The following is a 13,169-nucleotide window of genomic DNA, read 5'->3' on the forward strand; positions in this document are numbered from 1 at the left end:
GTTTTTAGGATTATTTATGTGTATTATTGTCATTCCTGGGCTGTGATTGTGATCCAGTTTGTGCAACTAACCACAGAGCAGCAGGTGCGCGCGTGTGCGCGGACGCGCTCCCTGAAGCAGCTCCTCGGGCATTCTGCAGAAGGACATCTCTCCTCGCCATGTTTTTTATTATTCAGGAGGACGTTAGATGCGCTGGTGGTGGAGGAGGAGGAGGAGGAGGAGTCTGTCCCTGCAGGGCTGATGGAGAGCAGAAAGTGCGTCTGAACAAGTGGATCGCCTGGAGTGACGCTGGAGCTCAAAGTTGGACTGACTTCGCATGCTGGAGACAGCAGTGAGGGCGCATCTGCAGCTCCTGTCAAAGGTATTTACTCTAACAGCGATGCGCTGAGCTCCTGCCGCGGTCTTCGTAGAAAAGACAGGTAACCGAACCGAAGTTCTTCAAGACATCCGAATCAGAAAGTTGGGAGTTCATGCGTGATGTTACTGGTGTCTTGACAGGGGAAGCCCCAAACAGATTATTGGTGGTTTGGAGCTTCGTTTAGTGCGTGTGTGCGAGGTTTATTGACTGAAACCCGAGTCAGGTTTTAAAATGGTGCCAGGGTTTATATGTTACCGTAGCAATCTGTTGGAAAGAAATACGCTAAAAAGGAGGCCGCAGCACAGAAATAAATGTCTACAAATGCAGCCAAATTCGACGTGTAACAGAGAAAGTAGGTTAAGTTAATTATTTAAGCCATATTGAATTTATTTCGTTTTTGATAGGAAAAAAGGTAGTGCTTTATGCATTTTAGTCTTTTGTGGATTAACTCACCTTAATTATGAATCCACTGTATTTATTAATAATATGTAATAATCATAAGAAAGACCCTTAAAACAAGATGAAAGAGATCTCTGCATTTTCACACTTTTCTCAGGACATGTCATACACTCTAAAAAAAGACCGTGAAATGTACATAAAAACATTGTAAAATCCCTACAAAAAAATCTTGTAAACCCAAATACATATATTTTTTGTTTAAATCACTGTGAAATTTTGTAAACTATTAAACAGAATTTTTTGTTAGATTTACTACAACAATATGTGATTTAAATGGAATTTATTTGTTAAAATTACAAATATTGGTAAAAGAAACCGGGAAATACTGCAATACTCATAACAAAGCAACTTTGATAAATTGACGTGCAAATATTGCAAAAACTATTGTTTTAGTCTTTTTTTTTTTTTAAAATACAAAAACTATATGTTATTCCCTTCACAAGTTTGTTCTTTTATCAAAATTATTCCTTTTAACATTAATGAAATTATGTTAATTGAGGTCAACCAAATGTGATTTCACACAAAATTTCATTGTAACGTGAAACCGTTTACTGCCTATCTATTTATATTTTTAAAAAATATAAACGTATAATGACATTGTTTTTAGTAGCCTATTGTACTGTTCAATCTTAACCCTTGCTTTATATATTTTTTGTCTTTAAATTTGAATGCATTACAGCCCATTATTATTATTGATGTTAATAATAATAACAGCAACAATAACAACAACAATAATTATTTTTATTATTATTTATATAATAATATTTATTTATATGATAATTCAAATAGAAAGCCAATACCGGTACAATATTCATAATACTGTACTCGTAATGGGCAGTGCATCGTCATCACTGGCTAATCGACCTAACAGCGCCTCTCTCCAGAGGCTGATACCTGGGCAATAAAGCCGCCTCCTTCCGATACTTCTATTTTTGAGTTTAAAATTGCGCGGGTTACGCTCGTCTCTGATTGGATAATAATGGAAAGACGTGAAAAGGCGCGAGCTCCTCGTTGACGGACACAACTGACACCACTCGTGAACGGGTCGGAACAGAGCAGAAATCGCAGAAATTTTTCATTTCAAAAGATTTTACTAAAAATCGACACACTACATACAAGATTTTGCAGGGTCTATAGTGACTGCGCAATTGGAAAGTCTAAGGTTTGCACGGTAAGTTTTCTTACTTTCTTTGGGAGACCTAGCAAAAATGTGTGCTAATAGCAAATGGCTTAAGTTAGCAATTCTCCATATTTCAGTACATCAGTTCGTAATTATTAAGCAGAAAGAGACAGACAAACACTTGAAATTTTAAAAATGATCACCTGTGTCTTTTGTAAAAAGAAATTGGTTACGTTAAGATGCTATGTGCAACATTGCAGAGTGCATAGGAATGAGCCACGCTGTCTTTTTGAATGTGTTGGCGCCAACTGTAATAAAACCTTTACTACTTACTCGGCTTTCAAGGGCCATTTTTACCGTGTGCACAATATACTTGAGCCACAAGCTGTTTCTGTTGTTGCGGATTTAAAATGTGCGGTTTCATTGTGTGTCCGCCATTTTCAAACAGTGAAAGAGCTAGTGTCACACTTAAAGGATCACATTGGCGAAGGCAGGTCTGTGTCATGTCCAGTAAGTGGTTGTAAGCACGTTTTTACAAAAAAATCCACATTTACTTCTCACATGTGTAGGAATCATAAAGAATGGATTTGAAGGGGAAAAGGCTTCTCAACTACTTGACCACAGTTTGTGTCCGCAAGAGATTCCATCAGACTTATGCAAGGCTTCAGAGGATGCGGTGACAGCAGAGTGGCTGCTCAGAAGATGTGAAGGAGATGCTGCTGCTTCTGCTCAGCTACTTTGACGAGAAGGAGGAGCCCATGTTCTTCCATGTAGATGATACATGTCTGGCAGAAGAGGTTGAGCTAGGGCAGGTGCCTCTGACACCCACTATTATTGTCTGTGGTAAGTCTCTTGCATATGTGTCTGAATTTGTTATGTGAGTGACTGAGTTATGACCACCACACACTTATTAATATAACCTGTTAAATTATAGGCCAGTCCTGCTATTCCTCAACAAGGTACATGCTGAGTCTGGATCGGAACCTTGTCAACACAAACATCTCTTCCTTCATTTCTGCATTGTGGCTAATGTTTGGGAGCTACTACTGTTTCAACATCCATTATCCATCTGAGCTGGCTTCTACACTGGAGTTTCTTCAAAGGTGAGTAAACATTTCCTGGGACCTGGAGTCCGGACTGCACCCAGAGCCAAGGCCAAGAGTCAGACCCAGACTAAGAGCCGTAATCACACCTGGTCTTGGTGTGGGTCTGATTCTCGGCCTTGGCTCTGGGTGCAGCATTGGTTTTGATATGACTTTGAGTCTTGGCTCGGACCCAGACTCAGACTGTTTGTTTATATATGGATGTGTGTATTCATTCATTCCTGTAGTCTTCTTTTAACTCATTAAAATGCTTAATATGTTTTTATATGCTTTTATTCTACAGGTGTTTTTTCTTGATAAACCCAGAAAAAGGAACCAAAGTAGAGAATAAAAACTCAAAGCGTCGTCTCAACGTGAACCCTCGAGTTCTGACCCTGATGCAGGATCTCGCTGATCATGAGTGGCGTGAAGGCTAAACAAGGACTCTATTGACTGCTAGAGACGAGGTGCTGTTAATTTTCACTTTGTTAAATGTACAACATGCAAGTTTTTAAAGGTGCATTTTGTAACTTTCTATGAAGAGGGTCTGGCACCTGCTTGTTGTCCTTGTTATCCAACAATGTTCCACAGTATTGTAAAAATCTTGTCTATCTTCAATTACTCAAATAGAATATGTTCTAGCAAAAAATAACACAGATAAAGTATGACCTGTAACGCTGTCTGTTCAGCAGTTAAAAAGAGCCAATGCTTGAAAGTTCTTTGTGTTGGGGTCCAGGGTTGTGTTGCTGGTTTCTTCCTGCAGTTGCTTGGAGGAGCCACTCATCAGCCACGGCTGGCGCCGCATGCAGACGCACCTGCGGGCTCTCTTCAATCTACCGTGCCATTTAAGGACAGAACTCCTGTGTGTTGTGGCTTTGATGCTTTGTTCTGCCTGTTTCCCTTGCGTCTTCCCTGCTTGTTCGAGGTCTCCATGTCGTCTGCTGGACCTGCGAACGTTCACCGGTCCTGCGGACGGCACAGGGACCTCGACCGTGCCGGGAAGACACCAAGGACACAAAGGCAGTCCTCCTGGACTGCAGGAATCTCAGGAGTCCGATTCTGCACATTCACAGATCCAGCAGACGACATGGAGACCTCGAACAAGCAGGGAAGATAGCATGGTAAATAGCATGGTAGATTGAAGAGAGCCCGCAGGTGCGTCTGCCTGCGGCGCCAGCCGTGGCTGATGAGTGGCTCCTCCACCCCACTGCAGGAAGAAACCAGCAACACAACCCTGGGCCCCAACTTCTTTGCATGCTCTATATTTTGAAAAAATGAATCTAATTGTTTGCAACTAATCACAAAGGCTGTTCAATAAATTTCCTAAAAGTGATATTCTCTTGTCTTTTATCATGATGTATTTTTGCATTTTTTTGGTGTAGTTCTAATCATTTTAAACTGATTATTAAAACATACAGCTACTGCATATAATGAGTAGCTTGTATGTATAATATACAGAACAGCTCCATTTAACATGCAAAGTTTTACTGTTGTTCTACCAGTTTAAATCGTTTTTGCCTGGTAGTTCCACGTTAATTTTACAATTTATTGACGCATAATAAGTAGTTACATGTAAAAAGTACAGGAAATGATCTATTTATATACAACAATGATCCATGAAATTGATAGATTTTTTTTGTAGAATTAACAGTTCAGCCTTGGCATTCACTGTAAAACCATTTACATATTTTCTTTGTAAATTTATTTACTGTCCTGTTGGTTTTTTTACAGGAATTCTCTGGTAACCCCAGCTGCCAGCGTTTTCCTGTAAAAACGACGGTCTTTTTCTAACAGTGTAAATTTGAGATGTTGCTGACACACTCCGGCGTCATCATTTCCATGGATTTGTTCTTATTTTGGTTTCCACCAAAGCTGAATAAACAGAACAGAGCTATTTTTAAACTCTCACAAACACCAACTTGAACAAAGCTGCCAGTCATTCGGGCAAACTTGTAATGCTCTCGTGAGATCTAATGAACAGAACCCAATCGCCTCTCTGCAACTGGAGCCGTGTGTCTGTTCAGGATGGATCTCCCCCCACCACAGGTAGATAATGGGCTGGTGGAGCCTCCAACAGGTGCTGGTGCACTCCGGCTAACACCTTGTCAGTGCCCATGCTGAGCTCTGAGGCAGCCAGTAAAGGTCGGGGCGAAACAACGGGCAATCATCCATCACCCCGGCCATATAAAATATGCAAAACACAGCAATATTTTATTCAAACCTGAAGCATTGCATCTCAGAAACACATCAATGACATGTTCTTCAGCAGTGCCTTCACACGTGTTACATAACAGGTTCCTGCGCCTACATACCATCTGTTCCCTCTGTTCTGTGTGTCCTCGCCTACCTGTTGCGTGGGGGTGGAATCAGCTGTCCAACTGTCTGACTATAGTGTCTGACGCCTCTCAATTATTCATCAGGTCCTCTTCTGCCTTCCTTCTTCAAACGTAAACGTGTCTCACCATGGAAACAGACCGGTATGTCCACCAGGGGGCGTTGAATTCAGCGTCTCCAAACCTGACATTAGCGTGATAAAAAATAATCTGTTTAAGTGACAAAAAAAATTAGCCAAGCCAAAGCAAACTTTGTTTTAAAACAGGCTGATAAAATAAGGGCATAAATAAAGTTTAGAGGGTTCCATTTGCATGAGAAGTGACGTATCCGGATGGCAGCTTATTTCTTAGTCAGGTCACTAATTGACCCAGCAAGCGACCGTTTATGTGAATTTATTGTAAATGAACACCAGAGGGAGCCCCGTTACTATTGATGCTCCTCACAAGGTCTTTACTTTGACAGAGGTCATTACTTAGTAATGAAAACTTGGATTCATATGTCCTCATTACTTCGTTCATGTCACCAGGAAGTGCATCTCAATGACACAGTCAATTCGGCTAAAAGTTAATGTTTATCATTATAACTAATTCATATGGTGGCACAATAGTGTCAAAGAGTCTATTCATGGCTACAGTGAATGAAGTGATTTCACTTTCAGTTGGGTTTTTATATAAGAATGCCTTGTTTTGTTTTTTATGATGCTCCATGAAGCTTATTGGGGTTGATCTGTCAGAAGTCATATCAGATCTAATGTCATGAAGAGCTCACGGTATGACAGCAATACTCATAGCTCTAGTTTGTGAATATCATTAACAAACTGTGACTTTCACCACCACCATGAGTGACGCTTTCAGGTTGAACCAGTTTATAGCTAATTGTTATTGAGGCTGGAAGTAGCATGTGGAACGTGGCTCTTTGTTTTTGGCACTTTTATTTGCTGCTCCAGAAGCATTCCTCCCAACAGACATTCTTTAGGCTAACTTTTTTTCTCCCTCTTTTGTCACGTGCCCGAAAAGTGAAATTACTACTCGGCTTGTTCGAGAAAAATGTGCGGCCAGGGGCCCCTGTTATGTGGTCTTCCTCATCTTTTTTTAAGATTTTGGCAACATTATTCTCCAATTCCTTAAAATAAAGGGCCATACATGCTGGTGACCCCAACCATGCTTTTCTCCTAAAAACAGAAAAACGCCTTCACTTCATCTACATGCACAGCGTGTTTGTGTTGCTGATGTAGGTCAGACTTGGAAAAACTGGTTCATGTGGTAGGTGTGTCCAGTCAGTGTTTGCTTCAGTAGTTAAAAAAGAATTAAATGGAGCATAAGCTGCAGGCTGTGTGACTGTTTCTGCGGATTTCCTACTGATTTCACACCTCTCCCTCGTTTCCTTCGCCACTTTAAAGAACTGGCCTCAGAAGTGGAGGAGCGGAAGCGCCGAAGACCTTCCGAAGTTATCTGTCAGTCATAGCTCAGCTATCCGCGGGAGGCTTTGAATGCTTCATTTTTTATTTTTTTTAATGAGTTTGTGTCTTATTAGAAGTGCCAGGGGCGAGTCATATCTGTTTGGACTGTGATGAGCTGACTCCAAGACAAATACAGGATATTTATTCAGGAATGCCTCGTGGGCATACAGTAGGCGGGGATGTTGTTGCTGTCAGAGCGGCCTCTTTCGCCCTCCCTCCTCCCTCCCTGAGTTATGACTTTGCCCCCTCTTCTCTGCCTCTTGCCTTTTTTTTTCCTTTTGCTGAAAAGAGGAGGGGCTGAATTAGTAATCTAATACCTGCCCAATTCATGAATGTTACTGTAACTTGCTGAACTGCCCTGACAAGTGCAGAGGTTAATGCACATCAGCAGACAGCGTTGGCTGCATCACCGCACGGTCCTGCTCCTGCGAGGGAAAGAGGGGAGATTAAACAGCACATTTAAACCAAAAGAGGGGGAGACTGGCACCGTTTCAGATGGAAGAATGAGAGAAATAGCAGTGGGCTCCCTGCCATCCGACACGTCCTTAGGCGAGCGAGCCGTGAGAGACATGACAGAGAGCGAGACGGACTGCTCTGAGGTTCTGGACGAGGTTGTCCTGGGGCGCATCGCCAGCTTACCCCTGGAACCTTTCCCACCCAGGGACTTCAGAGGGAAGTTTAAAAAGATGCGCCACAAGAAGAGGCCCACCATTCTTGAAAGTAGGTGTCACTTTGATTCCACACAGCTGTAACGATCACCCTGAGATTTTTTTTTCTATTTCCTAAAATGTCACCTCAGGAAAGAACTTTTTCTTTTTTTTCGCCATTTGTGTCTCATGTAGAAATGATGGATGTGGCACAAATGTTTTGATATATTTGAGCCAAATGTTGGGAGGGGGGGAAAATTAATGAGAGACATTGGGGCTGCCTGGGCGCCATGAGGAAGAGTATGAGGGAGTCAAGTGTTTGAGAGTGATTATCACAAAGATGGCTGAAGTCGACAGGCATGCCTCACATTCCTGACCTTCATCAGAGCCTGATAATGCTTTTAATAAGTCCTAAATGTGTCAGAGCCCTTCACCCACTCAGGACTTCATTAAGGGAAACCACATTTACTCTTTGTTTACTTCGGAATTGTTGAAATTTTACAAATTCAGTTCAGATTAAAGAGAGCTTCTGGTTCTGTGAGTATTCCTGGAGTGGATGGATCCTGTCCAGGCTGCCGGAGGACTGTCAGTGTTTTACTTCAGTGTCTGGCAACAGATATGCAGATTGTGATGGGAGCATGAAAGGCTTCTGTGTTATAAATGCAATATTAACATACTGCAGTTTCCCCTAAGAGGCTGTTTTTATTTTTATTTAAATACTGACAAGTTACATTCTTATGCTATGATCATGAGGCACCTTTCCATTGCTCAGTCGCTGACGTTTAACAGTTTAGGAGCCTCAGCGCCCATAAATGTGGACCTTTTCAGCAGGGGAATTGCATAATCCTTTGCCCCTCCGAAGGCCTCTCACTGGACAAGTCAGACTGACCAGATAATAAGTTCAAATCGTTTCAGTCTAAAGGTAAAAAAAACATTATAGTTTGTTTCAGCACTCAAGCGTACCGGTAGTTGCTGTATCCACAACAGTCTGAGCAATTGTCCATAATTAACCAGATTTGCCGTGATTATAAGCTCCAATGTTTATGTTTTTTAGTGGTCTCGTTTGTCAGGGATGAGACAACATATATTAGCATTGCTGCAATCATTTTCTGACAGTTCAGATATTTATAGACTGAATGTTGCAAAGACAAACAGAAACCCAACAAAAAAACTTTCACAGATTACGTTATACTCCTGAGTGTGTGTGTGTGGGTGTGTGTGTGTGTGTGTGTGTGTGTGTTGGCACACGTCACAACAGAACTTTTGTGCAAGGTGGTTTATTTAGCACTGCTAAAATAAAGTGACTGCTGTGGAAAAGAAGGTGGGAACACACACAAACAGGCTGTCCTCTGTGTCACGGTGCGTAAAACCAAATGTCCAGAGCAACTTTGGCGAAGCCACAGCTTCGCAGTGCCGAGCGAACGTGCAAACTGCCGGAATTTGTGTTTACAATCCACCGGCAGCTTCTCCGTCGCAGCACGTCTTATGTAATGAAGGTCAAGTGGCCGTCACTTGATGGAGAGGCAGAGTTCTGTCAGGATTATGCTGAGAGCTCAAAGAGGAGGAGGGGGTTTGAAGAAGGGTCCATATGGCTGACCACATGCATGTGTTTCTACACTGACATTTGTGGAATATACATTCGAAGGAATTGACAAAATCAGAGAGCCAATAATATAAATATTGGGATAAAATCATGCATGTGTCCTGACTCAAATCTCAAATCATGTTAGGAATTGGACATGGATTTTGGATTGATCAGTTTTCAAACCTACACGCACAGAGTTTTAAAAAAAATGTGCTAAATTGGCACTTCACTTTGACAAAAGTTCATTTTTCAATAGTTGTCATGCAGATGCAGCAGTGACTCTTTGGCTGCTGTATTAGTTAGGACATAAAGATGCTCAGGAATAAAACAAATATTCAAAGATAACCAGAAAAAGCCTTTGCTTTTGTTATTGCTGTTGCATGCAGGCTACAGGTTCCGGTTAAAAGCCAAAAGTAAACCACAGCTCTCATCCTGTGTGTGCGCTTAATCTCAACTGTTTGCCCTCATTGTCATTGAACTACTTTTCAAGATGTTGTTCATTTCCCACGTGCAGTGCGTCATGTTTCTGAGGTTCTTCGTCTTCTCTCTCAATGGTGGGGAGCTGTCAGATGCTCCCGGTCGTGCTGGAAGATGAACAGGCCCAGCACTACCGTCGCTATCAGGCCTTGCATGCAGACAAACAGTGGTTATTATTAACTGCACTCTGGTAAGAGGATTGCTTCTGCACTCTCAGCCTCAACGCAGTTATTTAAAGGGAGCCCGAATGCTGCCCGCTCACTGCCACAGCTTTGAGAGAGAGAGGCAGAGAGACAGAGAGCGAGAGCTGCAAGCCAAGGACAGGACACGGAGGAGGGGTAAAGCAGCACTAGCGTGCTTTCACAGGATCTCGTCAGCACAGCACTGTGTGCGTCACGGTCATAGAGAGGTGACAGCAGGAGCTACCTGCTGATCCCAGATCAGCTGTTGCTGCTGCTGTTGGAGGGAAACACAGCCGACGGGAGGACTACAAGCAGGAAGCTGCAGCCATGGCCAGCCAGCAGGACTCGGGCTTCTTTGAAATCAGCATCAAGTCTTTGCTGAAATCGTGGAGCAGCTGTGAGTAGATAGTTAGACTCGTTGTGGATCTTGTGCTCAGCTGACCGGGCTGCAGCTCCCCCGGGAGCCTGAAGTCATAGCCCCGCTGTCCTGTCATAAACTGTGATAAGAGTGTGCTGTTGCTTCTTGCAGTCGGTTCTGCTGCAAACTAATAAGCATCCCACTTTTAATTTGACAGTTCTTCACGTACAATCGGAGAATTACAGTAACTGCTGTGCATTTTACTGCAGTAACCTACAGAATTATCACTTAGATCATACCGTGCACCATAAGTTTATACACAAGTCTTATTTTACTCTAGTCTGTGATACAGTCTAAATAGCTCTAATAGGATTAGTGGGGGTTCTGCGCTGTTGCATATTCTGTCCAGAGCTCCTCCAGCTTCCATGAGGCCCATGAGGCCAGCTTGGGATGTCCGTCTACAGCAGGATATGAGATTCCTTTGGATGTAAAACAGAAAGAAAAAGAAGCCACTTCCTGACCAGTAAATGGCATCTTTATGAAACACCTGCAATCAAATCCATATTATGGATTCATCGTTACAGTAAAAGCTAAAGCAAATGCCAGTGAATTAGAACCCTTTATATATTTATAAGATCTAAATGTAAACTATTACAGTAGAACGTGCTGACCTTCATCATACATTAACCAGTGAGCCATCTCCTGATAATGTTGCATAATCCTCAGAGTGGTTCTGTGGCCTGATAAAGGCTATCATTTTGCCCTGTCAACAGAGACCTACTGCTGCGCAGATATAACGTTTTCATTAAATAATGAAATTATTGTCCTCCTGTTTACACAAGAGTCACAAGAGAAGGGCAGATGCTGCAGTTAATAGAACATCTCAGCTTCCCTTTTTTAACAGGTGACAATGATTGAGGGATTTTTGGAGTCCCTCAGATGAAAACACGGCTGTGTGTTTTCCCCCTTTTCTCATGTTTTTGCACTGTAAGTGCAGAGTAAACAGACTGTAGGCCCCCTCAGACATTTACGCATAAATCAATGTGGCCCTGCTGTAATGCAACAGCGGCTGTCTGCAGCATGGTGTGTGCCTGAAGGCCAGTGAGCTGTCAGCCAATCAGAGGAGCAGGTGGACGGCGGGAAATCTGATCGTTAATCTGATGTGCATTTAGTGGCCATTCATTTACTAAGACGTTAAATATGACCATCAAATCAATTATGTCACGCATTTTAAGCTCTCTGCTTTGCATATGATGTGTCATGTTCCAAAGTGGGAACATAATTTGAGAAATTCTGCTTTAATCCTGAGCTGAACAGTAGGGATGCAGGATTTTTTTTTTTTTTAATCAATAGTGTCGTTCTTATAATGTAGCTTCTGCTGCTCTTTTACGGTGCTCAGCTCCCGTGTCAAGACTAGATAATAATCATATTTAATTTAAATATGGAAATTTTATGACCTTGGCTCATTATGTTCCAGCTATTTTACACAGTTTTTCATGTACTGTGCTGTAAATACTGGGCCAGCGTGACCCACTCTGAAAAATGCACAGTCAATGTTTCTGACAGCAGTGGGAGACAATGCCCCCAAAGGTCTGTTGGAATTGGCAATGGAGATACTGGAGTTTCGGATCTATTTTTGGAGGTCAGTCGGATCTGAAAACCCACCCACACTGTTCACAAATCAACCAACCGACACAATGGCTTATGCGGATTCCGTAGGGAAAGTCCTTCATCTTCCTTTATATGTGTGTGTGTATGTGTGTGTGTGTGTGTGTGTGTGTGTGTGTGTGTGTGCATTGTCCTCTGGAGAAGCACCACCATGCTCAGGGTGTTTCCAGCACTCTGATGATGTAATGCGCACTGTGCCCGAGCTCCTTGTTTACAGGGTCACATGTCATTTCTGAAACTGTGAACAACGCCCACGGCAACAGCAACAGTTTATTATGTGTACTGGTTACTGTCTTTGCCCCATTATTGTCCATTTAAAGACAACAAATAGATTTAAGTTTGAATGTTGCGTTCGACGAGTTAAGTCAAATTGGATATTGTGTAACTAAAATGGTCCTTTGTGGTCTAAAATAATGTTTATAACATGGGGGACAGTGGCTTGTGCCACCCTGGTTGAAGGAAAGGGGAGGGCTGCTTCGTCATAGACTGATCCCCAGGGATAAAAATAGTCCCACAACTATGCCTCCATAGCATGTTGGACCACACCACACTGCCGTGCCTCAGCTAAAAATTCCTGCCTGACCTTCACTCTTGGACGGCACCGACTGGTCACAAGGGGGGCTGTAGCAGGCGCAGTGCAGACAGTAAGCGAGTGTGTGAGATCCGGCAAACACTACTCCCACTTTTTAAAACACACGCACCCGCCTTTGGCTCAGCGCACCACGGAAACTATGCCCAGGTGGACTGAGCCAGCTGAGGCTCAAGTCCTGGACTTGGGTGGCGGATCGTACTAGCAAGCTTTTGTCGGGATTCGGGACAAATCTGGACACAATATTCCTCCTTTAAAACCATGGATGGGATGGCTGTGTGTTGGAGTAAGGCCAGTGTCATCAGCTTCATTAAGGGCCTCGGTAGGTGCGGTGGTGTGGGAGGACTTCCTGGTGTCACAGCATGATTTTAAGCATTTCTAAAACCAAGTTCCTGTTGGTTTTTTTTTAACGTAAAGACACAAAAAGTGACAAATGTTTTTGGAAAGCCTCTATTTGTAGTCTCCCAGAAATATGGCAATGTTTGTGTTTATATTTGAGCAAAACACAGGAAAAATGTGGGCTGATCAATGTTTAGTGACAACAGACCAAGTATAAGGTGGAACTTTCTTCTCGACAAGAAGATCTTTTCTTCGTATTTCTTAACTTACTCAACCACTCAGCTAATAGGTAGCTGCAGAAAATAAGGCTGTTTCACCGATTTTGTGGCATGCACTCAGGTTGTAGAGTTACAGGCTGAATAAAAATGTCACGGTTTTAATGAGATGTTTGTGTGCTGGGCCGCACTATATTTAGCACTTTTGTGTCAGAAAGCAGCAGAGCGTGACGCTGTGGGTAAACTTTAACTGCAGTCCAGTCGTCCGATGAGCATACTGTCCACGTGGTATCGAGG

The 13,169-nt window shown here is 42.7% G+C and overlaps 1 protein-coding gene across 9 annotated transcripts in view; it reads left to right on the forward strand.

Annotated features, from left to right (window-relative positions):
* Positions 1 to 237: 237 nt before the first annotated feature.
* frya (furry homolog a (Drosophila)) overlaps positions 238 to 13,169 on the forward strand; it is a 38,541-nt gene continuing 25,609 nt past the window's right edge. For 3 of the 9 annotated variants that reach the window (XM_029844281.1, XM_029844283.1, XM_011608581.2), the window contains exon 1: positions 7,083 to 7,532. In XM_029844281.1, the coding sequence (XP_029700141.1) occupies positions 7,190 to 7,532 (343 nt within the window). In that variant the 5' untranslated portion in view covers positions 7,083 to 7,189. Of the gene's footprint in view, positions 362 to 7,081; positions 7,533 to 9,467; positions 10,101 to 11,977; positions 12,641 to 13,169 lie in introns of those variants that run through there. The other 6 variants (XM_029844282.1, XM_029844284.1, XM_029844288.1 and 3 more) reach the window with 5 other exon arrangements.

Source organism: Takifugu rubripes, chromosome 11, assembly GCF_901000725.2.
Source record: "Takifugu rubripes chromosome 11, fTakRub1.2, whole genome shotgun sequence".
NCBI classification, from domain to species: Eukaryota; Metazoa; Chordata; class Actinopteri; order Tetraodontiformes; family Tetraodontidae; genus Takifugu; species Takifugu rubripes.